The following is a 25,723-nucleotide window of genomic DNA, read 5'->3' as shown; positions in this document are numbered from 1 at the left end:
CTTGCTAGAGAGCATTTTTTTTTTTTTCGAGAAGAGGAAGGTGGGGTGTGAAGAGAGGAAAAACAGGGGTTTTATTTCGGTGGTGATTTTGGCGAGTTTTTTTTAGAATAAGTAGGATTCTTAAAAGAAATTTATTTATCACCGTAGGATCATCCCAAAACTGTTTTCTCCCTGATCGCTTGATATAACAGCATAAGGTCACACATTGACACGCTAAAATATAGATTAAAATTGAAAATGGAAAAGAGTTTGAACCTTTCAAGAGCCTATTTCCTTCAGTACTTAAGTACTTAAGCATTAACAATGGAGTATATATGGGACTTCTAATCCAACCAATTCAACACTTAACAAATCATGTCAACAGTACTTAAGCATTAAAAATTATCTATGACTCAAGAACCACTATAATTAAAAAAGAACAAAGAGGGTACCTATTATCTCCACTGTTTGAAGAAGGTTACCGAAGAAGAATTGACTGGAGCTTGCTAGAGAGCGCCTTTTTTTTTTTTTTTTTTTTTGCTGTACTGTTTGAAGAAAGTTACTGAAGAAGAATTGAGTGGAGCTTGCTAGAGAGCGTTGTTGTTTTTTTTTTTTTTTGGTGTGAAGATGAAGGGGTTTTCTTGCCGTGAAGAGGGGAAAAGGCAGGGGTTTTTATTTCGGGTGGTGATTTGTTTTTTTAGAGTAAATAGGACTCTTAAAAGAAAGTAGGCCAGACTCTTTAGTTTAGAGTAAGGGGTTTTTATTTCGGGTGGTGATTTGTTTTTTTAGAGTAAGTAGGACTCTTAAAAGAAATTGATTTATCATCGTAGGATCATCCCAAAACTGTTTTCTCCCTGACCGCTTGATATAACAGCATAAAAAACCAAATTGTTTTATTATATAGATTATAAAGTGAGAGTGTATAATATTTTTCTAGGGTTTCTAAATAGTGAGAAAGAGAGAAAACTAGTGAGAGCATTCTTTGTGAGTGATTGAGAGTTGATTGTTGTATACAATCAAAGCAACTCTTCCTGTAATCTTCTTCTTCAACTAGTGGAACCATCGATCTCGCCGTGTGTGGACATAAACATCTTGCCGAACCACCTTAATTAAATCCTTTGTGCCATTGTGTATGGTGTGTTCTTTACTTTCTCTTTATAATTACTTGTTTATGCTTTGCTATAGACTATAGTTGATATTGGTTATTGGGTTGTTTGCTTGAGTTATTGTTAGAACACTTGTCTTAATTAAAGGTGTCACCTTCGTGGTTAACCTTGTGTTGTTGACACGCTTCCGCATTTAGTCACAACAACATGTTACATTCAATATCTATTTCGGGTAAAAAATCTATGTCATCTCGAGCATGTTGGAATTTTTAGTAGATTCATTATGTGAATGAAAACTCACTTGATTCCAAGGGTTGTACCATTTGGCTCCCATGTGTCTTCTGGTGGTTAGACTCGAAAGATGTGTCTTTTGGGTTGTACCTTTTGGAAGAGTCCTCTTTGAAAAGGTGTGATGCCTTTTCATAGAGACACTTTTGAAAAGGTGTGGTGACTCTTTGAAGAGACACCATTCTTCTATATATACATATTTACATTTTGCATTTATAAAAGGAGTAAGAGAATTAAAGAGCATTCATCACAGACAATGTCGTCTTTCTCATGTCAAGTTCATTAGATTTCTATAAGTTTTCTGAAATGTGTGAGAGCACGATAATGGAGAGTTTGTTGAGACAAGTCAACTTGGAGTACCCCTTTGACATGTGAGATTGTTTTATCCTAGGAGGTGGACGCCTGACGAATCTGTGGTACCGTAGCAGGGGCGAAATTCACTTTAAGGAGAGCGTGTCAAACACGTGACTCAGTCTACAATTGAGAAGTTTTCTAACTTTTCCTTTTCATTGTTTTTTTGTGAATTTGTTAAATGTGATTTGTTAAATGTGATTTCTCATCTTCAACGAAACCGATCCCCTTAAATTTATCTAACAGAGCATGCATCCTTAACCATACCAGAGGTTCTGAACCCTGCTGATGCTTATCAAAACATTTTTCATACGAGGGAGTTACATGTCAGTTATATTATAACTAACTACATGCAGGGGATTTTTCGGAGCTAATTAACTTTGCAAACAAGCTACGTACGTACCTGATCATAATTTTGTTGACCTTCAACGCGATCAATGATGGAAGACTCATGGAAGATGTATTCCACATCATGTCCTTTCACTGAAGCAATACATTCTGCAGGCTCATCATAATTCTTGTTGAAGGAGGACTCATCGATGAACTCATTTAAAATCTCATGCAATAGCTCATTAACAGGATCAGTAAGTCCTTTATTATGCTCCAACGAGCTTTCTGCAGTACACCAATCGATGTTCATATTGCAATTATTCTCCTTCATCGAACGCTAGTAGGCCTGTCTTAGAAAGGGAACGCTTGGGCCATATGTCCTTATAACAACACTACTAGAATCTCTCTTCCAATCAAATTGGCTCCTGTACTGTAATCCTGTTATTTACACTCCGAAAGCACATTTATCTGAGCGTAGTGTTTTTGTTTTTTCACACGCAATCTCAAATTGGATTGCTTTTGCAAGAATGATATCGATCACTATGGTTAACTGGCTTTTATGATTGTTAGTACAATTCAAAACAGAACCATTCATTAATCAAACAGATTGGAAATAACAGCAGAATTATAACACCTATTCGACCAGATGCAGCTAAAGTAGTCATAGCGGCTAAAGAAGGGTCTATGCACTGGAAGCAGCTAAAAGGAAAATTTGGAAAAAACAAGGAGAAGATAGCTATGCTCCACATCTCTCACACGAGGGAAGCAAATACCGCAGCTAAGCATGCGTCTAGGCTACAAATTAAACGTTTGAGAGTACTTTCTGTAACGAAAAGCCCCTATGGATCTATCATCTACAAATGGGACGCGCTGTATATGGTGTCTATACTTGGAGATTGAGCTAGCGAATCCTTAGTCCGGCCATAAAAAAACATATCCATCCTTGCTTCTACGTTTTACATTTAATAGAATTCCTAACTTATCGACGGAAAAAAAAACAGAACCTATTCAGACAGATAGCATATCTACCATGACGGTCTGTACTATTGCATTATCTCATTAGAAAAAGAAAACAGACTGAAATGAAAGAAGTTGTTGAGCTAGGCAAAGAATCTGAGTAAATAATAGAGTAGTAAACTGACACTAGTTTGTTTGATCCTTTTTGATACTGTGAATAGTTGTTGAGAAATCTAACATACTGTCTAACACCTGCAAGTTCCAATAAATTGAATAAAAAAGGCATAACAACTATCTTCTATGAAGTCGGGCGGTATCAAGTTCCTATGAAAAATAGGCTCATCATCTACATGTACAGAATTTCTTGATTTACATGGACGTTGCATAACCGGGCCATTGCTGGTTTTAATAGAAATGAGGATGACCTTTGGGCCATCCACGTATATATATATTGACAAAATGTTAATGTCTAACTAGAATTAGAGAGATCTTAATATATAACCTCTTCAACAAAGTGACAAACATAAGTCACATCAAGAAGTTGGTTCACTTTCATCCCTCACCCACCATTAATTCTTCCGAAGGTTCTATTTCAACTATTCAACCGTCAACCATTGTAGATTCAGATGGGCCTTATCCAAGCCCACAGGCCTATAACTATTAACCGGCCCATTAGTACCATGGACTAACGGCTAACGAGTCGTTATCTCATAATAATATATATTCAAACAAACTCGTAAATCTCACTCTCACTCTGCCTCAAACAAGAATGTTGGAGAAACAAAACTTTTTGGATTTAGAAGAACACGATGAGGACGGAAACTTTATTACAGATCCAATATCATGGCTTTCAGAAGATCACACGTCATCATCGTCCCACCATTCTCTCTCCAATAATAATAACTTTGATCGAGTTATTTACAAGAATCTTGTTGAGATGGTACCACTTATTGAGACTCTCATGGTTAGTTACTATTCTATCCCTTGTTTAATTACTTCATTTGTTATTAACTTAAAAGTTTTATTAACTAGTTTTGTTTTGAAATGGTGTCAGGATAGGAAAGCCAATAATTCATCTTCCTTTACTCGTCGAGCGACGATGGTTTGTACCAAGACACCTACTAAAGATTCTTTTTCCAAGAAGGTGACAAGTTTTGTATTTATTTATTTGGAGTTCTAGTTTATACAATGTATGTGATTTTATACACCCTAATGTTAATTAGACCTTGGAAGCAATGTAACAAGAACATAACCAAATAAATTAAAGGGCACGAATTTCACTTTTAAACTATTAAAGATGAAAGGTTATACTTATTTCTCTGTCACTCAAAGCCTTGGTTTCCTTTATCACAACTTGTACACATTACCAGTGAGAAACAAGCAAGTATTTAAAGGCATGGAAGGTTGTTGTAATATGATGCAATAGTGGCATATAGTTCACCACATGCACCTTGGAGTGGTGGTAACTCTTTTCCTATGAATTGAGTTGCATTTGCTGACTCTTTCGGCATCCACACTTGACAAATGACAATCTCCCACTTGGAAATTTCCAAGTGTGAGATTGTTAAGTGTGGAGGCTGAACGAACCAATTCATAGGAAAAGAGTTACCACCAGCCAAAAGAATTCCTTGATTCACATGTGGGCATTATTGAGCCTACAAAGCTACAACATAAGAAGATCAAGAATGAAGAAAATGACCATGAATTGTGGGCTTGAATATTAAAAGACTAAAGGAGCATGTGATGAACTATTTTCCACTATTGGATAGTATTGCAAAAGGCAAATTCATAGCCTACAAATGGGTGCTTTGTCATTCGTAACTTGTATCCAATTTGATAGAAAGAATAAGGATAGATTCTAGAGTGATTTTTGTGCCCAGTTTCAGTAAGGAAACCACGACTTTGAGTGAGAGAAACAGAGAGCAAGTGTAAGCTTTCATCTTTAATAAATTAATAGTGAAATTGGTGCGCTCTTCTGGAGGACTTGGGCAATATCGCTGAACCTCATGAAATTCTTTGTGTTGCCTGGATTTATCGCATTTCTTTAAATTTTTTTGGCTACATTCTTGTTAAATTGTCCAAGGTCTTAGTTATTATTGGGGTTGTGTTAATTACACCTCAACAAAGTTGGTTTGCATTTGCATGATTATAAACTTATTATTATGCTTGGTTTAGTGTGTCAGAATTTAATTGGATTGTGGAACAGAAGACTATTGTGGAAGATATTTTGCGGAAATGGTGGATAATGCGCAAACAATTTGTGGAAGTTGTGATCTCGGTAGGAAAAAATGCACAAACAATTTTAAAAGTGTCGTGTAATTATGTTGTTGTCGGACTTTAAATGGGAAATGTTCGTTTATATGTGTTTTAATGTGTGTGTGTGTGTTTATGAGTTTATGTGTATTGAAAAGTTTTGGAAGAAAGAAAGATAGATATCACTGAAAAAAACAGAAAATGATGTTTTCACATTTCATAAATAAATTCCATTGGTGGTTGTTTAATTCTGTTCTTGTATGTGTTTATCTTATTGAATTCATTGTGGATGGGAAAAGGTGATAATCACATTTACGTCAATGTAAATACATATGTTATAAAGTGTTGTGGTGATTCAAGTTTCTTTCGATCAACTTGTATTAGCCCAATCCATGTCCTTGATATTGGTAGTAGTTTGTTACAGGGTGGTGAACCAAAAGGCAGGAAAATAGCTCAGTCGATTCCGACCAAAATGCAAAGGAACATTGGAGAAAATAATCCAAGTAAAGATACCTCTGTAGATGAATTTATCCCATCAAGGCCATCGACATTGGAAAAGGATAAGGAACAGATGATTCTATTGCAGGAGCAAGTAGACAACCTGCAAAAGAAAGTATTGGAGAAAGACGAGCTCCTGAAATCTGCAGAGACTTCAATGAACCAAATGAACGTGGTTCATGCAAAAGTTGATGAATTGAAACGCCAGATTGCGGAGAAGGAGACCTTGATCAAGTCTGCTCATTTGCAACTATCTGATGCAAGAGTATGTTTAAATCACTTGCATTATCATCTAAGTGCTATAGTTATGTGTAGATATTATTTTCAATATGTTTGTAGGGTTTGATAATATGAAATCACAGCCTAGTGAGAGGAGAAATGAGTAAAATCTGTTCAAGATATAACAACTCTTGGGCGAATAGATAACTGAGTTGAGGGGCTGGAAGCTATCTAGCTAAGTAATGTGGACACTTCTTATTCTTAGAAAAATCCGTGTCAAACACACGACACTCGCGTCGGAGTGTTGGACACACAACCACGTTGTGCATATGATTTCAAATAATATTCTCACATAGTTACAATTCCATTATATCTAGGTTACATGGACACGCCATATTTTGAAAAAAATCTATGTCGGATACGTATCCATGTGTCCGTGTTGGACACATATTGTATTTAATTTACCTCGAATTTATGATTTACACCATCTAATTTAATAAATTTATAATTATTAAAAAATTAATTAATTATTCCTATCCGTGTCCCTGTGTCGATCTTCAACTGCTCGCCGTATCCGACACCCCGTATCCGTGTCGGACACTCGACACACGTGCCCGTGTCAATGTGACCTAGCATTATATGCTACTTTCATTGTTAATGTACTTGTTGTACCTTGTACAGCTTCTACGGTCTAAAATTATCCTATAGCATTAGTATGTGTGTTCGGTTGTCAAATTAGGGCATTTTTAACTATTATTGTGTTAAAAAGTGCTGAAATGATAAAAGTCAATCCCATGTCCTGTAATTTCAGATAGTTTGCTTTCCTGCGTCCTTGTCATGCTTTGTAACCGAAAGTTACTAAACCAAGTAGCAAATTCTACTTCAATTAAATGGAAAGTTAACAGCTCTCATATTATGTAATAGGTCAAGCTTGCAGACAAGCAGGCAACTCTAGAAAAAATCCAGTGGGAAGCGACAACTTCTAATAAAAAAGTTGAGGAGCTACAGGACGAAATGGAGTCTGTACAAGGAGAGAAAGCAGCATTTATGTTGTTATTTGAAAGTTTAACAAGTGACGATTGCACTGGATATGCTGAGAATTATGATGTATTTCCTTCTTATTCCGATCAGCTTCCTTCTACAGTAAGCCCATCACCATCTCTTCTTAGTTTTGTGCTATCATTAGCTTACAGTTTTTGTATTTGTGCTGGTCTGTATATCCTTTGGATGTTGGTTGGTAGACCGTATCAGTCCTCCAGATAATCTATACGCATAGTTCTTGGTGTCTGGATAAAAAATCCCTGTCCAATAATTTCCTTTCTCTGTTTTCCTGTTTTTGTTTCTAGAAAACAATGTTTTCTTTTGTTGCTTCCTTTTTGATTAAAATTGAAGAGGATTAAGATAGTAAGTTTGTGGATCCTCTAGAAACATGTTGCATGGTGGATGGGAAGGATTGGCCACTCTTACATTATAATCCTTATGGATCTCCTTTATAATTGGAAAAAGGTAAGATTGGTTTATCCTGGAAGGTGACTGTTTGGTTGATGTTGTGTAATGTTACTTCCGATTGTTATGAGAGAACATTATGATGCTTGGCATTTGAGCTCGGCCGAAATTTTTAGAAAACGTAATCAAGAAGTAAAATGCAAGGTCTGACCATCCAATTTCTTCAAGTTGTTGCCCATTAACGTGTTTTATGGGGCAAGTGTGTTTGGTCCCCAAAAGAAGACTATTGAGAGTATATTGATTTTCGCCTCCGTTTGCACGCTAGTGTAAATCTGGTCAGTTGTTCCATTCCAATAACTACAGTTGTCTTTGATGTTACCTTGCGTAGCTTTCTAGGTAGCTCAAAGTTGGTTTCTTTGAAGAGAGTTTTGGCATGCACCTTTCCTTGTGTTCTTTGTAACTACTCTTAGAGATTAAAAACATAAAGATTATTTATGATTGAAAAAACTTTGAATTCTGAAACCTAAAGGTTGCTTTTAACAGGATGATATTAGTGAGACGGAGATGCTGGAAATGGAGGAGGCAAGACAGGCATATATCTCAGCTCTTGCTGCTGCTAAAGAAAACCAAGATGAGGATTTATTGGCAATTGCAACACAGGCAAGAGTACGACTTCAGTCTTTCCTGCGATCCGAAAGTTCAAACAGCCGGTCTTTCCTGCGATCCGAAAGTTCAAACAACCGCAATATGAGTGTTTACTAAATAATACTAAGAGTTCATGCTGAAGCATCCGTCTATTGTCAGTGTGAATTTACTTTGTTAGTTTTGTTTGTTGTACTTGAGAAAGTTATTTCTCCATGCCCTTATTGTACTAATTTCTATCTAAATTGGATGAAAGCATCTCTCTTCAATCATTAGCGAGTATCTGTTTCTTCTTTTTTAGCTGTGGAATGAGTGTCAGTCATGCCCTTAGTCACCAGATCGTTGAGCGGGAGTGAAAGCGAAAGCAGAAACGGGAGCGCCAAAGCCCATAAAGTGAGAGGCTCCCACATTGAGAGCGTTTAGGGAGCATCTTTTTATATAATTATTCAATTATTTATTTACTGCAACTATGTTTTTTTGTAGATATCATATCAAATGTTTTTACAATAAATAGTTGGTCTCAAGCCCTCCAGTCAAATAAAGTATATTTATTTAAAGAGATACAAAATACATTGCTATTAGTAGCACCTGATCCTCCTCCCTTCCCACTCTTTTTTTGAGAAGCATATATATGCAGTGTTCTAAAAACACTAGGCAGTAGTCGGGTGGTGGGAAAGCGCCTAGGCTTTCTAGGCAGTGTCTAGACGGGTTAGGCGCTAGACGGTTTTTTTTCCTAATATATATAGTAATACACACATATACTACAATAAATAAATAAAATCATTTACCATAACTTAAAAAATAAACACGAACAAAAATACTTGTTACAAAAATGCGTAATAGTTGAGGAATATTGACTTCATATAAAAACATACTATTTGTTATAGTGGCATATAATTCACATTAGACTTAAGTCTTTTAAACTCATTCAAATTTTAAGTCTACACGGGTCTTTATTTTTCGACATTTAATCATTCGAAAAAAAAAAAAAAAATTGGACCGCCTAGCCTTAGTCGGACAATTAATTTTAAACAAATTAGCCCCTAATCGGTCCACCAATTTTTAAACAACTAGGGCCTAAAAACCTGAAAATTTTAAAACTCTTTAGTCGGTTAAGGCACCACCTAAGCCTTTTTGCGACGCCCTTAGACCAATTTTTAGAACAATGTATATACGACAACTTTCCCCTAACAGGTCCTATGAATTTTTTTACTCCATAAACACCTTTGATAATTTCAACACATTCAATGGGTTCGAAAACCCTGGTTCCTTACTCTTTGCTCTATAATTCTTCTTTTTTTAAATTTATGTGAATATCTCAATTGAGTCTTCATTTTTGCATCTTCTTTGATATCAATTTCCAGCAAATCACAAGAATATTCTTCAAATAATTTGAATTTGGGTGGATTGGTTGTTGTAGAAAGCAAAGTAGTGGCAGTTACCCAATAATTTCTACTTCAGATGTGTAAAGTGCAGTTTCAAAAATACAGAGCGCAGTTTTAGAATTAAGAGAGCATGGATTTAGAGAGGTTTCCTTTTGTGTTTCTCTTGATGAGAGCAACCACCATGCTAACCCAAAAACTTTAAATGAACTAAACTATAAATATATGAAATTATGAAGAACCAATTTCGGCACTGAAAGACTGAATGCTAAATTCAATGATGAAGGCTTGAAGTAAAATTTAACGATAGTAAAAAACTAAAAAAATAATTTCTATGTTGCTGCCCAGGTTCGAACTGGGGACATCTTGCGTGTAAAGCAAGCGTGATGACCACTACACTACAGCAACTTCTTGTCTCTCAACGTTGTCTCAACTTACACATAGATACATTCACTTCGCGGCTTTAAAATGACTAGCCTAGCCGCCGCCTAATAATCATCACTATAAATACACTTTTCTTTCATTCCAATTTCCCGCGCCAAAATCTAGGGTTTCGCTCAAAATAAGCCATGTCTGAAAAAACCGAAAAAGAAATCGAAATCCGAAGTTTATCCGGTGAATCAGTTATAATTTCGATCTCACCCAATCTCAAAATCCAAGAAATCAAACTTCTCCTCAAATTAATCTTCACCCCCGCCAAAAACTCACCCAATTTCCATCTCTTCTTTAAGGTACACCAAAATAATAATAATAATAATAATAATAATAATAATAACGTTTAATTAATTATTTGTTTAATGTCAATATTTTTGTTTTTTGTGTTTATTTATTAGGGTGCTAAAATGAGGATGGAGAGTATTATAAGTAGTTATACAATTGAAAAAGAGGAGTTTATTGTTCTTGTTCCTTTTACAAAAAAGAATATTCAATCTCAGACACATTCTAAACCTTACGATCAATTGGTAAAAAGAACCCCGTCCTCAAATTGTACTGATTCGACTTGGGATGATTTAATGCAAGACTTATCATCATTTGTTGAAAGGAATAGAAATAATAAAGGGTTATATGAAATACCAAAAAAGGACGAATCACGGAATGGGCTGGTAGGGGATGTGATAAATGGTGGGAAGAGTGGTATTGTATTGGATGAAAAGGGGTATGAGAAGGTTGTGAAGGTTATGGATAGGGTGAATTGTTTGTGTGATGCGAAGAGTTTGGAATGTTTGATTTCGAAGTTGTTGGGTTTTAGTTATGGGAAATCGTGTCATTGTCCGGTTTGGTTGAAGAAGTTATTGAAGGTTTTTTCGTTTTTGAATATTTTTTCGGGTTTTTTGCAAATGCAAAGTGTTGATGTTACTTGCGATCGGTTAAATGGAGCTATGAAGAAACTTGGTGTGTTTGGACTTGATTTATGCATTGAAGATGTGAAGCAGCTTTCTGTACTTTGTCCAAAGGTATGTAGTTTGATACTGGGTATGAAGACTAAAATATTATTTGCATCAAGACTTTACTTAGTATGCTAAATGCAGACGACACTTAATCCAACAAACATGATTAATTTGATCATGCCAAAGTCTTCATATATTGCAGCGATTTTACTATCCCCCGGAAGTTATTAAATTTGCCCGTGTTGTGTTGTGATATTGTTTTGGCCCCTTCGTGTTTGGGAACGGGATAACTATGAGTTGTTTTGTCACATGTTTGCAGATATACTGTCTTATAATCAAATCAAAGAATTGATTTTAGATTGTCTCAATTTGTGTTTGTTTGCTTCCCAGATTGTGAGGATTGGTACTTATGAAAACGTGCCTATCAAATTGGGTGACGCAATTGTCATTGTGGATTCTTCAAAAGACGTAGGAGGTCAATCTGATTCTGTTAATAATGTTCGCACAGGTATGGTTAGCCATATTCTGGAGGTTTTCTCCATTTTCTGTATCCAATCTTGCTTACACTTTTGTAAGTGGTGTTTGTTCTGGCTTTGCATGTGTGCCACAGTTAGAAAACAAATTTCTACCTCAACTATCGTAAATGCGATTAAGAAACGGGAGGCCGGATTCAAAGAACATTTGTGGTGGGCTGTTAGAGATTCAATGGTACGTTTTTTTGCCGCATGTTTTGAGTACCAATGGCGTCTTTTGTTTTTCTTCTGTATTCCCACATGTCCATTTATTGATGCATATCTAGGATAATATCTTCAGTTTTGTAATAATCAGCAGATTCAATGGCTTGTCGCTGTATTTTCAGAATTTTTTTTTATCAATTTGTTTTCTTCTGTTACTGGACTTAGTTTGAATAAAAACAGTTCGTCTACGTAATTTTTGTAAGAAACAGACCTCTTGATTATTAAATAATTGAACCTTTATGTTCTCAGGCTAAAAGGAAATCGGGAAATAGGATGAATTTGCTGCCTTCCCTGGAAGATCTTATTGTATCCATTAAGTATGGTAATAGTGCAACAACATGTGGTGAAGCAAAACGTGCCAGAACCGGCAGTACAGCTGTTTCGAATTCTCTATCAGGACAGAAACGTTGCCATGTAAGAGTGAACTTGTTATTCTACTTTTTAGTGGTTTGGATGTTCCCACTGTCACAAACTCACAACTGTTTGGGTTGCTTTACAACTGCCTTGTCTTCTCTTGTGGTTCTAATTTCGTTTTGTTTGGCCTGTGGCTCACTGGCAATATTAATATGCAAACTGCAAACCTTATATAAATATGTTAAAGGATTGGACTTAAGTAACTATCTTGAATCTTTTAAAACTGCTGTTGCTTTGTTTGCATTCGTATTCTCAGGTAAATGTAGTCATAATTTTCAATTTGTTTGGCGAACAGGATATGAAACCATTGTTACCAGCAGAAATGGTGGAACACCTGAGAAAGGGCATTGGATCTCGTGAACAGGTTTTTTACTTTTTCTGCTTTTGTTTGTTTGTTTGGTTTGTATCTTTTTTGTTTAGTTTAGTTTTGTTATGTCTTATCCTTTTTATTTTGTTTTATATTTTTCTACTTTGGTCTGCCATGTTTGGTGCAGATAGTGCACATTGAAGAAATATGTGGAAGAAAAGCAGTTTATGTGGATATCCCAAATGCGCTCTCAGAAACCACAAGGTCTGCCCTTAAAAGGATTGGAGTCTCTAGGTTATATAGCCACCAGGTATAGGAGGGCCACACAATAATGTTTTTTTTTCCCTATGATATAGATGAGTATTTGACGTTGTTGAGCTCTGGTTGTTTTAATATTTGCAGGCTGAATCGATACAGGCTTCACTTTCTGGAAAGAATGTCGTTGTGGCCACCATGACATCCAGTGGAAAATCACTTTGTTACAACGTGCCAGTTCTGGAATCATTATCCCAAAATTTAACATCATGTGCTCTGTACTTATTTCCCACGAAGGTTCATGCCTTCAAAATATTTACTCGTAATCCAAATTCAATATTGTCAAAAAAAGCGAAATGAATTTCTGAGTAATCCATAATGACAGATTTTCCCTTTTTAGTAGATTGATTTTTTTCATTTTTAGGTTTATTTTTAATGCATATGAATAATCTTATTTGTGCATGCTTGCAGGCTTTAGCTCAAGATCAGATGAGGGCTTTATCACTGATGACAGAGGGAATGAAGATGAGCTGTGCTATGGGTGTATACGATGGTGACACTTCTCAAGGGGATAGGATGTGGCTTCGTGATAACGCTAGACTGGTATTTTTGTAAGTTAGGTTTCCCTAGATTGGGTAGCTTTTCTTTAAATATTCTTTTCAATTTTTGCTAAACATTTTGTCGTCATTGATGCAGTTAATTACAAATCCAGATATGTTACACATGTCAATCTTACCATCCCACACCCAATTCCAGAGGATTTTATCTAATCTCAGGTAGTCAGGTTCATTATTCTTATATATTTATTATTGAAAATTAAAAATTATGTGCGAGTCCGACCAGCCTTTATAATTCTTATTGTCATCAACTGGGTATTTTCCTGATCATAATTGGAATAGTCTTATTACTCAAAAAACGAAATTGCATTTCTTTTTTTCAAAAAAGAACCAAAGATTATTCCTGTTCCTATTTGTTTTTTAAAAAATTCTTAATAAGGCTCTCTAATGCATCTTATCATCTCAGATTTGTAGTCATCGATGAGACTCATACTTATAAAGGGGCATTTGGGTGCCATACAGCTCTTATATTGAGGAGGCTTCGCCGGCTTTGTGCTCATGGTACAACACTTGTTTTACAATGTTATCTGTCATTATTGTTATCATTCTCCTTCTTATGAGTTGATGAACTTTCTTCCATGTAGTGTATGGTAGCGATCCTTCATTCATATTTTGTACTGCCACCTCTGCCAATCCTCGTGAACATGCTATGGTATGAATTGCTCTGTGTATATGTGTTTCTGTATGGATGAGTTCATAGCCAAATGGGGGAAATGATTGATGTACCGATATTCAAATCTTGTATGGGAAGACTAGAATGGTGACTGTATCTAACACATGAAAGGGTGTTAAAAAAGTGTTTTGTTACATATTTTAAGTCATTTTCTCTGTTATTTTTATCACTCGCAAGTAATTACCCAGTTCTATTTTCAAATGCTTCAGGAACTTGCAGGCCTGCCAACATTGGATTTGATCCAGAATGATGGAAGTCCAAGTGGTCCAAAGCTTTTTGTCCTCTGGAATCCACCATTGATTTGGAAGACGGTTGGTGGCTTTTCTTTTCTACTTTGATCAAGAATAGTGACCTTCGAATGACATATTAATCTTTCAATTTGAAATCCTTATTATCGCTGATAAATCACAGGTTTCAAAGTTTTCAAGTGACACTGGTATCAGTAAAACTGCTGATAAAAATGTCATTTCTAGGCGCACTAGGTACAAACAAGTTCTCTCTCTCTCTCTCCTCACCTAATGGAAATGCCCATTTCTCCACAGCTTGTATCAAACATATACTGTCAGGTCTCTTTTTTGGCAGAAAATTGAAATTTTGTTGTTAAATAGTCATTTTGATGGATATATTTTCACTGGCACTAAAACAGGACTCAATGCACTAAAAGTCTTCTCCACTAAAAATCAGCGCATTCCAAAATATTCGACCCTGCCAAATGTACCCTCAATCTAACACTGTAACTGGAAACTACGCAGTTAGCCAATTTTGATGAGGGTAGAGTTTTCAGATTTGTCGAATTGTATGTTTGGATTATCTATATGGTTAGGAGATTGCCCCGCAAATAATGGAGTATACTCATCTGGAGACACTCACATATCTCTACACATGAGTGCATAAGACTATTTTTGCTTGAGCATGATCAATCCTCAACTATATGCCTTTGAATTGTTGGAAGATATCTGAAATTCTGTTGCTAATGACTATGTCTCTATTATGCAGCCCAGTTTCGGAGATCTCCTCAATCTTCGCGGAAATGGTTCAGCATGGACTTCGTTGCATTGCTTTTTGCAAAACACGGAAACTCTGTGAACTTGTTCTATTTTATACGTATGTACATTAACCATATACACGTCTTAGTTTTTGTGAACAAATTCATCTTATGGGCTTAATTTTATTTATTTATTTTTTTACTTTTTATCCCTTCTATATATATATTTTTTGGTTAACTAAGAAAGGGTTAATGTCCTATCATCTCTAAAACTGTTTATAGGCGTGAGATTCTTCAAGAGACTGCACCCTGTCTTGTTGATTCCATATGTTCCTATCGAGGTGGCTACGTTGCTCAGGTTGATATTGGGCTTCTTGTTTAAATCTTTTGTCACTGTGTCATTTCAGTTCTTCTTCTTCTTGCTATAACGTAACTGTCTTGATTATGATTACAAACTCAATTGGACTTCCAGAAAAATTAAGAGGTACCAATAATTCTTTGTTTTTGTTATTGGTCAAACCAGAAAAAACAGTGCATGTGACTCTATACATATAGATTGTAGTATGTGAATGGGCATTTGTTTGTTTCAGTTATTCCCTTGATTTGTATACTTGTATACTCATAACTCGTAAGACAGGAAGTTTGCATTTTAACTGAAATTTAACTTGACATAAGCCATACCTTACAAATGAAAGTATAAACAACCTTGATTCAAGGAAGAAAGAATCAAAACTCAATCTACACCATGAAAGTAACTTGCTTTCTTGAATAAATGGCCACTTCTACAACACATCTTTCTGGTTAGAAAAACTCCCCAGAAATGTTCAGCAGATATTATGTAAATGTAAGATGATTGTATGGGAATGGTCGTCTCATGTGCCCATTGTTTAGAGAAATTAGACCAGAGGATATGATGGCAAGATGAGATTCTACTACCTTGCCAGTCTGGTTCCTGTTTATATCTCTTTGGGATTGTAGTGTGAACATCTCACACTACACCTACTTTTTTGTTTGTTTTTGTAGTATAATATTGTGTTTACTAAGCAAAAAAAGAAATAATATGAAAAAAAGTTCATCTCGAACTTGATATGCATGGGTACGTGGCTTTCATATTGTATTGCTGTCCTTGTGAATCTGTCTTTTTGAATGTTTGCATTTGAGCACCTTCAATCCGAACACATTCTTGCCACTATCTCTCAAACACTTTCTTGCCACTATCACTTTTACATCATGTGTGTAGGGAATACCAAGTCTTACAATGCCGTATGCTTACTTTTTTCGATTTTAGACATAATTTTTAATGATTTATTCAGCTTTCTCCATTTTCTCCGTGCTTTGGGACTCATCCGGTATGTCCTTTGTCACTTGGCATGTGTAAAGACTTATTTAAGCCTTTCTTTTATCACAAATTCACTGCGTTACTTGAACAAAAATAACGATCACCAATTTGTTGGATTCTCATACTGTGTACTGATGAACAGGATAGAAGGAGAATAGAGAGTGAATTCTTTGGTGGAAAGCTTCGTGGGGTTGCTGCAACAAATGCACTTGAGCTTGGTATTGATGTTGGATACATTGATGCAACTCTTCATCTTGGCTTTCCTGGTAGCATTTCTAGGTGAGCTAACTAGCACATCAATTTGTTGTCTGTTTTTCTGTAGTACTATGCTGCATATTTTGATTGGACACTATTTATATTGCTATTTAGCCTGTGGCAACAAGCTGGAAGATCTGGGAGAAGGGAAAGACCATCACTTGCTGTATACGTTGCTTTTGAAGGGCCTCTTGATCAGTATTTCATGACATTCCCTGAAAAACTTTTTCGGCGCTCAATCGAGTGTTGCCACGTTGATGCCAAAAATAAGCAGGTATTACAGCGACATGGATTTTCGTCCTTTTTTTTCTGTTCATATGGAATTTCAAATTACTTTAGGCTCGTCACTTTTGGATTTGCTTGAAACTATGTTGAGCTTCAATTTTCTTGAAAATACTACCGTGTATTCATAACATCTTGTTTTGTAGGTTCTTGAACAACACCTTGTTTGTGCGGCTGTTGAACACCCATTGAGTTTTCTCCATGATGATAAATATTTTGGCCCTTCCCTACATTGTTCGATTACAGCCCTTACTAAGAAAGGGTATCTGAGTTCTGATCCATCACGTGATTCTCCAGTCAGAATATGGAGCTATATTGGTCATGAGGTCTCTATACTATATACTCTAAAGTGTACGATCGGTTATAGATTTTGTGCAAATTGTAAGATATATTATTTCTTTTCTCTTTTCTGCTACAGAAAAGACCTTCATATGGAATCAGTATCCGAGCAATAGAGACTGAGAAATACAAAGTGATAGACAAAAAAACAGATGAAGTCATTGAAGAGATTGAGGAAAGCAAAGCGTTCTTTCAGGTAATAGATAGTTCTGAATGCTTGATTAGTAAAGTTAGTATATACTTCCATATCTGGAATTTGTTCAACGGGAACAAGAATTCGTGCATTTGCCTAGGTGATTTATTCTTCTACTTTTTAATTTATATTTCCCGGATACAATGTCTTTATTATAAGCTGTTTATTGTGTTTACTGATGCCATCTCATTTCTAGATTATTGATACTCATGAATGATCAATGGATAAATATTTGGAGATGCCGTTTGTTTCTATTCAGGTTTATGAAGGTGCTGTATACATGCAGCAAGGGAAAATCTACCTGGTCAAGGACTTAGATATATTTGAAAAGATCGCTCTGTGCGAAGAGGATAATCCGAAGTATTTTACGAAGACTCGTGATTACACAGATGTTCATGTGCCTGGTGGAGATATTGTATGTTCTGCTCTTATCTGTTTTTCTGTCTTCTCACTCGCTTCGTATTTTCTCCTGTTACATGCCTTAACCATCTTTGTGTAACACTGAAGAATGATTGATATGCTAGCCAGCATATGCCATGAGGGCTGAGGCACACTTCAATCCAGGCGGAGGCGTCCAAACTGAAGGCATACACCTTAGCAGCAATGCATGTAGCTTATGTCTCACATACCTGAGGTGTATGTCTTATGGTTAAGTGGTTCAAGAGCTTATCTAGTGCTGCAGTACATCGGACCCTTTAATGCCCTCCTTCTACTGAATGATCAATCTTTAATTTTTAATTGATTGTTTCCGAATCTTCTCTCATGTTCATTTACTTTTGTAAGAGACTCTTTTGCAGTTTATTGTAGGTATACTTAGTATTTGATTTAGTAGAAGATTTTGAGGTTTTACTTTGTTGTTTTTTGATTTATTATTTTTTACTTTCTTGTTTTTTTGACATTCTGTATACTCTTTGTGTTCATACTTGCTAGCTCTCTGACGTTCCATAGTAGGTCTGTATCAATTTCTTACAATTGGTCTTCTGGATAAAAAAATTCTTATTGAAGTGTTAATCATATACCTTACCCATTGTTATTCAAAGTACTGCCTGTAAGTGTCCATTTTAATCTTTCAAAGAGCACAAAGCTTGTCTTCGCTGAAGTAAACCATAAGAAAACAGGAGATTATTACCACCTAACGTAGGATGTACCTTAACACGTGTAACTCGGATGGGAAGAAGTGTTTCCACTTTCCAGTTGTACGCAAGTGAGCAAAGCTATAAGGACCTGCTCTGAGGAGGGAAATAACATTTAGAAACGGCTGATAATACCCCGTGCACTGTTGGAGTTATTCTTTGTATCTTTTGCAAGCCTTGGGTGTCGGTATAGGGTTGAGAATGTGCTTGGTGGGGACGTAATTACACATGTTCTATGTCCAAAGACAACATGGATAAGGAAGCATCTACCTAGAGCTATTATTTCAGTACTTTTGAACGAAATGATCCGAAGAATATCTGAACACAAGGGAAGGAGATGCACAAAGTTTTGTTGGAACTCAAGGGAACACTCTAGGATTGGTCTAGTGGTGTGGTTCCCTTGAAAGAGTCAAGATTACTTATTGGGGGGTAATTTCTTTTATACTATTGTTAGTTTTTGAAAATGAATAATTAGATCCTTATCATTCTTCTGATGATAACTATCGGGAAACTGCTGAAAAGGCTGTCTGTAAAGATTATTGGGCAGACAAGTGTAGATGGCATCCTCTCATCAAGGAAAAAGTACGTAAAATAGGTTACTCAGAAAGTGCTTTGAATTCTTTTTTCTGGCGACACCTTTCTGGTGTTTTTTTTTGGGTTTGTTCGAAAAAAATGGAGAAATTGGAAAGTCAAAGTTGGATTTGAGGGGAAATCAACTAGCTGCTATTATTTTCTAGAAATCAATTCCATTATCATCCATTGCGCCTTGTTTCTTTTTACTTTTAACGAATTACTGTTTTCTAGGATTTTCCTTAGTTTTAATCTATAGTAATAGCCACTGATCTTTAATGACATGCACTTTCATCCTAAATTCAATAGTGAAGATATGAAAAAAATGTTAATGAACATGATTTGTCTGCTGTGTAACCTGTGTTTAGGCCTATACAGCAACTCAGGACTCGACAGCTGCCCAAACAAACTTTTGCAAAGTAACGACTACATGGTTCGGCTTCTTTAAAATTCAGCGAGGAAGCAATGAAATCTTGGACAGTGTTCCACTTTCACTCCCTAATTATTCGTATGAATCACAGGTTTGTCCAATGTGGAATTGATTTTCAAATAAATAAGTTATTGGTAATTTTCACCTGTTTCCAAGGTTGATCCATCTGTTCTTTTATTTAATTTGGGCATTTCGCATGTTACCCTTGAACAGGCTGTTTGGATCAGGGTTCCTCCATCAATTAAAGACGCTGTGGAAAATCGAAAGCTCTCATTTCCTGCAGGCCTTCATGCTGTTGCTCATGCTCTCTGTAATGTTGTTCCTTTGTAAGTCACATAACACATGATAAAAATACCAAGTTGTCTCGGCTAGGTTCTTCTTAACGCCTACGGGGTTTTGAATCTGTCTTGGACATCTGTTGCTAAGTGATACTGTTATATTGCGGTGCAGTTAGGCCAAACCTTAAGTTGAGCACCTAGAACACAATACAAGAAAATCATTTATAACACACTGATGAAGCATTTATCATATAGTGGAAGGAACTAAAACAAATTCAATTATTTTACCTCTTGATTGAGAAATGTTTGAGATTGAAGAAATAATCCGTTTAACCTTTTTTATACCATTAAGACACCATCAAAACAGTCGGGAGATGCTTTTTAGACCCCATGAGGCCAGACTCACTTCGATTGTTGAGAATGAAGTGATGAAGTGATGTTCTTGTTTGTCTTATGTAGGTTTGTAGGTATTTTTCATTTAAGTTCGAGTATCTAAGACTTTCCACATCATTTTCAAGAAAGGGATATCTTTCTCATTACAAGTAGCAGTTTATCAGTTATCAATGACGAGTCTGACTGATGTGCTGGCATATAGGTTTATTCAGTGCAACTCATCTGATTTGGCTTCCGAGTGTGTAAATCCCAATGAAATTCACTATCTTTCCGAAGGAGAAATTAAGTACAGAAGGCAAAAAGTTCCTGAGAGAATTCTACTTTACGATCAGCATCCTGGAGGGAGCGGGGTTTCAGCACAGGTATCTCATATTTTTGTGTGTTATGTGTATTTAATGATCTCAATTCGCGTTACCAAGTCATGAGAGGTTACTGATGTTATTTATTTCTTATGTGAACCTGTTAGTAAAACTTGTCTTGGTTTTTGGAATTGTGTAACAGATGCAACCACGTTTCAGAGAAATTTTAGTTGCTTCTTTGGAACTTATCACAACTTGCCGCTGCTCTGTAGAAACCGGTTGCCCCAGCTGTGTTCAGGTCTGTTTTTGCTACCTTGTACAATAGAATTAACTTCAAATTAAGTAATGCCATTTCTCTCAAGGTTTTTTATGCTGCAGAGTTTTTCCTGTCACGAGTACAATGAAGTTCTACACAAGAATGCTGCCATTATTATTCTCAAGGTATTTGATTATTTTGCTCAAGTTGAAAAGTATTCATAAAAAGCTGCATCTCTGGGTCCAATTTCAGAACAGCAATGATTCTGTTGGTTATGTATACGCAGGGTCTCATCAAAATGGGCTAGTCTTACTCAGGAAGGGGCCATATGCATCGAAGACGATTAACTAGAATGGCATTAACATAAAGTTCTCACAGATCCAGTTCAAGAAGAAAGGATTAGAACACATCTGCTTTTTCGGGCCTTTTCTGCTGTAATACAAACTCAAATCAGCAGGTTGGGGTTGTGACTTAATTTTTTTATTTTTTTATTATTGTTTAATTCAATCGCTCCAAAATTTAGGAGAGAATGCTAATTTAAATCAGTAATTTACTGTGTAAATTGAAGTTATACAATCAAAAAATAAAAATAAAATAAAGTGTGTAGTGGTTGACTGGTTGGTCATGTACTCATGTACCATTCAAGATTAGAACTGAAAAATGGCACTATTTTGATTTCATAATGCTTTTCAGACCTTCATACAAGATCTAGCATAAATAACTTGAAAGCATGAAATTTTACTTTCCAGTGTGTCTAGTATCTAGTATCTACACCTAACCAAGTGGTCACTTGATTGGTATCTGCATCAAAGGGACCCTGTCGCTTGAGTTGACTAGATGTCTAGATCTAGCAGCATGTTTTGAGATCGTAGCTGAAGCATCAGCCAGCTGGTTCGCCAGTTGGCCGCTCACTCATATCCGAATAGTTGGATTTGCCATGCAAACTGGGTATATATAATCAATATACTATGGTTTTTATACCATGGTTTGTACCACGCCCCACAACTTCACCGACAACATGAATTAAAATCTCGTTTTTATAGATGTGTTGAACAATCCCATGAAAATCACCTCCACAAAATTTCAACTAATTTATAGTGTTAAACATTGCCAATGATTGCAAACTCAAAATTTCTGGGCGTTAAAAAAAACATGAAAGTTGTTACCAATTTTTGGTTCCAATTAGCATATATATATCCTCCTTGAGTCCTTGCTCTTGGAAATGGATTAGAGTCGCTCATACTTGCAAAATTGCACCATGCACTCCATTTCCCTACAACTTCTGAAGAATTGAATCTCCTATTTAATTAGAAACCTAGCGATATGTTGGTTTGAAATTCAGCGTTAAAGAGGACACTCACCGTGAAATTCAGATTTTAGACCACGGTCTTTTAAAATCATCAATACTTGGCCACCCTTCAGACGCTATCTGGCATTATTTTATAGGATTTTGCAAGATTTTGCAATTTTTCTCCATGATAATTCGTTTCTAATAGATTTGCACTTCTGGAGAATGAAATGTAACGAGTTTACGATAAAAAAAAGTCACAAATAATCTTTGAATTTTGATTATCGCGTCCTTGGTCTAGTCGATGGGATAACAAGCGTTTGGGAAAATTACTTCATCTTTGAGCTCCATGGTTTCGGGAAGGCAGGGTATTGGCGTGTGCGTGTATGTCTGACGATATAATTTCATGTGAATCAATCAATAGATACATTTACATACCCTACAAGATTTATTTACACCCCGGTAAGGCAATAACAAATCATTTTATATGACAAAGAATACACTGGGCAAAGTTACAACTTACAACATCCTAAGGAGCGATGGAGGTATATATATCGGATACCTCTTTTATTTGACTTCCTATGGTATACACATACTATTACTAAACGTACACTAGTATCTAGTTTTCCATGATGGAACACTTGGTATGCTTTGTTCATTCCTAAAGAAATTATCTGGATCAACCTTGCTCTTCGCCAGCACTAATCTGTCGAAGTTGTTCTTGAAGTATTTTCTGCCCCAAACTTTAGCTTTGGAGTAGCTTGCTGTGCCGTTCTTGCTCTGACCCAAGTCTAGATCCCTGTAGTTGAGATATGCGGCCCTTGGGGACTTGGAAACATATGGAATCAAGTACCTATACAGCCTTCTAATCCAACCTATACGTTCTTTAGCTGCCTTAGTCCCTTCTTCTGCCCAGTACACCAAGTGCTGAATCTTGTATATGTTTCCTTTTCTATGTGGAAAGGGGATAGCAGATTCAGAGATTTCATTCATTCTTCCACCGTAAGGACTAAATATCACTTCTGGTCTATTTTCCTCCAGAAGCAGTTTCCAAATTCCTTTCAACCCTTTTTCTGAAATAGGTTCTGTAACATAGTCCGATTTTGCCTTGAAGTAGTCTCTAGTTAATGGATTCCTATCTAATAGAACGTCTGATGGACCTTCAATTGGGAATCCAGCGAAATAGAGAACAGATTGTATCCAACTCATTTCAATATAATCGTCGCGCTTCAAACCCAGTTCAGGAAAATGTTGTTCCATTAGAGGGATGAGCTGTTTTACTCCACCAAGGAATAAAGATTGGAATGATGCTTGTACTGTTCTCTCTCCAACTCGACTGGAGTTTGCAACGTTTATAACGATTCGAATGAAGAGGTCTCGAGGGAGTTTATCTGCCACATATTGCCACCTATGAACAAGTGCAGTTGCGCCTTGTTCCAAGTTCTTATTGTGTGTGAAAACAGTCACAGTAGGTGGAACAGGAACCAACCTGATTTTCCATGAAAGAATAACACCAAAACTTCCTCCTCCCCCTCCTCTAATGGCCCAAAACAGATCCTCCCCCATAGATTCTTTGGTAAGAATCTTACCGTCAACATTGACTAACCGAGCATCCACAACATTGTCTGCTGCAAGACCATACTTCCTCAACAACGCACCGTAACCGCCACCGCTGAAGTGGCCACCAACACCTACAGTGGGGCAAATCCCGGCAGGGAAGCCATAAGTTCTACTTTGCTCTGCAATCCTATAATAGAGTTGGCCAATGGTTGCACCAGATGAAACCCATGCAGTTCCATCTTTTGCGTCAACACTTATGGATTGAAGATTAATAAGATCAACAATGACAAATGGCACACCAGTTGCATACGAAAGCCCTTCATAATCATGTCCACCGCTTCGAACTCTAATATGCATTCCATATTTCCTGGAACAAATCACAGCCGCTTGAACATGGGATTCATGCAAGGGTGTGACTATTAGTTCAGGCTTTGGTGTGTTGGGTGATGTAAACCTAAGGTTTCTTATTGAGAACTGCAAGACAGATGAATAAGAAGCAGTGTTAGGAGTGTATATTGGTATGGAAGAATTGGACTGAAGGGAAGTGCATTGCAGAAAGTTGTCATACAATGAACTTGAAGTTGCCAATGAAACTAGAGATAAAAGTGTATAAAACAGTGCTACTAATGCAAAGCTTGAATTCCCCATGTTTTGTTGTTTAGAGAAGGCACGAACCTGTTTATTTATAGTTTTTCAAAATACCATCTTGGCCTCAAATGATACTTCTAGGTAATAAGAATGTGAACATCAAGTTTATAATAGTCATCATCTTTTTGTACAAGTAAAATCCAATGTTGGAAGTCCTAACTCCCAAGGGACGTGTTTGTTTTAGTGAAAAAAGTCCAAAAAATGGAAACTCAAAAAACCAGGTGTTGATATTGCACGTAAAAACTAGAACATGCCTCAGAAACTTTTGGAATTTTGAGCTTTTATTATCCGATTACCATTTGACTGTTATAAAGGTCGTCCTTGTTATAAATATATATACTAGCTTCTAGTTGCAGCCTCCTTGAGTCTTTGCTAGCTAGCAGTTGAAATCCTTGTTATATATCAACTCTACGAATTGAATAAGTTGATTTTTCTTTGAGATTAGCCGTTGATTTTTCAACAATGGAAAAAATTATTGACTGTTCTTTTGCTTATTAATATTATTCATGAGTTGTGAAATTTTGAGTTGATCATGGATTTATAATCATCCGTATGTATGGAATGCTCCAATCTACACATCAATGCTGAATTTTCCTAATTCAATATACTAAATGATAGACCCCTCCCCTGCCCATGTATGAACTCGAACTCAAAATCTGTGAAAGCAAATGGTCAGGAATCATATCTGTAAGCGTTTCTAGCTTGAATTTCATAGCTCAAAGATTTAAAAAAATAAAAAAAATCAGCCAAGAAGTTAATTTGCCCAGTTGGCCCTGATAATTTCATGTTGTTTTACTTTGCTTTATGCGGTAAATTTTGGACTAGTGAGGGAGGGGTGGTGGTGGTGGTGGTGGTTGTTCAATGCAAGCTACTCAGGAAAATAAAGATTTTCATACACGTTTGCTTTAATTTGAACAAATGAAATGTATGTTACATATAGTTAGGGTGCAAGGCAACTTCATGCACGTCTGCTTTGACACTGTCAAGGAGAAACATGGACCACTAGAATATATGTTTCATATATCTGTCAACCCGGCGCTAAATGGTGAAATTTATTCTTGATTGATCGATGTCTCTTTAGATAAATTTTGAAGGACAAACTAGGATCCAGACGACGCAAAATATTTGAGACAACAAGTGGATGATGGTAGTCTTTAAAAACTTAACCAGCTTATATTCATTGAAGGCAAAATCTGAACTTGCGTATGTATAACTTTCAAAAGTACCATTTTGAACTTTATTTGTGATGGTGATTGACATATTCATCTCAATCTTCTTTTAAGAGTTCAATTTTAACTTTATAATCATTCTAATGAGTAGCCCTCAAGTTTATACGGAGAAGTGGTATACGGATCTACTTTTTAGACCTACTATTACGATTTATTATTTGGATATATAACGTTGGTTTGCATTGCAATATACATACAGACACATATCTCTATATAAATCAATGATTACTATTAGTAGGTTGGTTAAGTAGGCCAAATTAGTAGGTCTGTGTATGTATCATTACTGGTTTATACGACATATGGGTTGGTAATGTGGGGGTCTAGGAATAGTTAGGCCCTGTTTGGTAGCCTGTATTGCCCAACCTATTCATGATTTAGGGTGCACTATCCCAATTTTTATGTTT

General features: G+C 36.2%; 2 protein-coding genes, 1 non-coding gene and 1 pseudogene across 7 annotated transcripts; 2 read left to right on the top strand and 2 right to left on the bottom strand.

Moving 5' to 3' along the window:
- The first annotated feature begins 3,750 nt into the window (after window positions 1–3,750).
- Window positions 3,751–8,341, top strand: LOC147475469 (protein MICROTUBULE BINDING PROTEIN 2C-like). 3 transcript variants are annotated; one of them, XM_086584312.1, is made up of 6 exons: window positions 3,751–3,975; window positions 4,066–4,155; window positions 5,218–5,289; window positions 5,689–6,027; window positions 6,906–7,124; window positions 7,971–8,341. In XM_086584312.1, exons 1-6 carry the CDS (start codon window positions 3,781–3,783, stop codon window positions 8,187–8,189), a joined length of 1,134 nt encoding a protein of 377 aa, XP_086440438.1. In that variant the 5' UTR covers window positions 3,751–3,780; the 3' UTR covers window positions 8,190–8,341. The 3 variants fall into 3 exon arrangements, with proteins under 3 accessions (XP_086440438.1, XP_086440439.1, XP_086440440.1); XM_086584313.1 differs by having other exon boundaries at window positions 5,187–5,289; XM_086584314.1 differs by lacking the exon at window positions 5,218–5,289 and having other exon boundaries at window positions 3,752–3,975.
- A 1,445-nt stretch (window positions 8,342–9,786) lies between these two features.
- On the bottom strand, window positions 9,787–9,859 carry TRNAV-UAC (transfer RNA valine (anticodon UAC)). Its single transcript has one exon. It is a non-coding gene; the product is annotated as a tRNA-Val (tRNA).
- A 72-nt stretch (window positions 9,860–9,931) lies between these two features.
- LOC147475467 (UBQ, helicase-c and DEAD-like helicase domain-containing protein) lies at window positions 9,932–21,277 on the top strand. 2 transcript variants are annotated; one of them, XM_086583239.1, is made up of 28 exons: window positions 9,932–10,182; window positions 10,285–10,905; window positions 11,230–11,347; window positions 11,450–11,547; window positions 11,826–11,990; window positions 12,286–12,354; window positions 12,485–12,607; window positions 12,700–12,849; window positions 13,024–13,155; window positions 13,249–13,328; window positions 13,576–13,670; window positions 13,754–13,821; window positions 14,052–14,153; window positions 14,254–14,324; window positions 14,839–14,946; window positions 15,110–15,185; window positions 16,141–16,176; window positions 16,309–16,445; window positions 16,536–16,695; window positions 16,850–17,029; window positions 17,122–17,238; window positions 17,495–17,650; window positions 19,307–19,459; window positions 19,582–19,694; window positions 20,242–20,401; window positions 20,541–20,636; window positions 20,717–20,779; window positions 20,881–21,277. In XM_086583239.1, the coding sequence occupies exons 1-28, from the start codon at window positions 10,021–10,023 to the stop codon at window positions 20,899–20,901; spliced, it is 3,630 nt and encodes a 1,209-aa protein (XP_086439365.1). In that variant the 5' UTR covers window positions 9,932–10,020; the 3' UTR covers window positions 20,902–21,277. The 2 variants fall into 2 exon arrangements, with proteins under 2 accessions (XP_086439365.1, XP_086439366.1); XM_086583240.1 differs by lacking the exon at window positions 16,141–16,176 and having other exon boundaries at window positions 9,933–10,182.
- A 1,071-nt stretch (window positions 21,278–22,348) lies between these two features.
- On the bottom strand, window positions 22,349–24,122 carry LOC147475466 (tetrahydroberberine oxidase pseudogene; annotated as a pseudogene). Its single transcript, XR_015208946.1, has one exon. The product of XR_015208946.1 is annotated as a tetrahydroberberine oxidase pseudogene (transcript).
- Between the last annotated feature and the right edge of the window lie 1,601 nt (window positions 24,123–25,723).

This window comes from Coptis chinensis, chromosome 9, assembly GCF_015680905.1.
Source record: "Coptis chinensis isolate HL-2020 chromosome 9, ASM1568090v1, whole genome shotgun sequence".
In the NCBI taxonomy this organism is placed as follows: Eukaryota; Viridiplantae; Streptophyta; class Magnoliopsida; order Ranunculales; family Ranunculaceae; genus Coptis; species Coptis chinensis.
The sequence above is the reverse complement of the archived record's forward strand: the minus strand, read 5'-3'. Positions and strand labels throughout refer to the sequence as shown.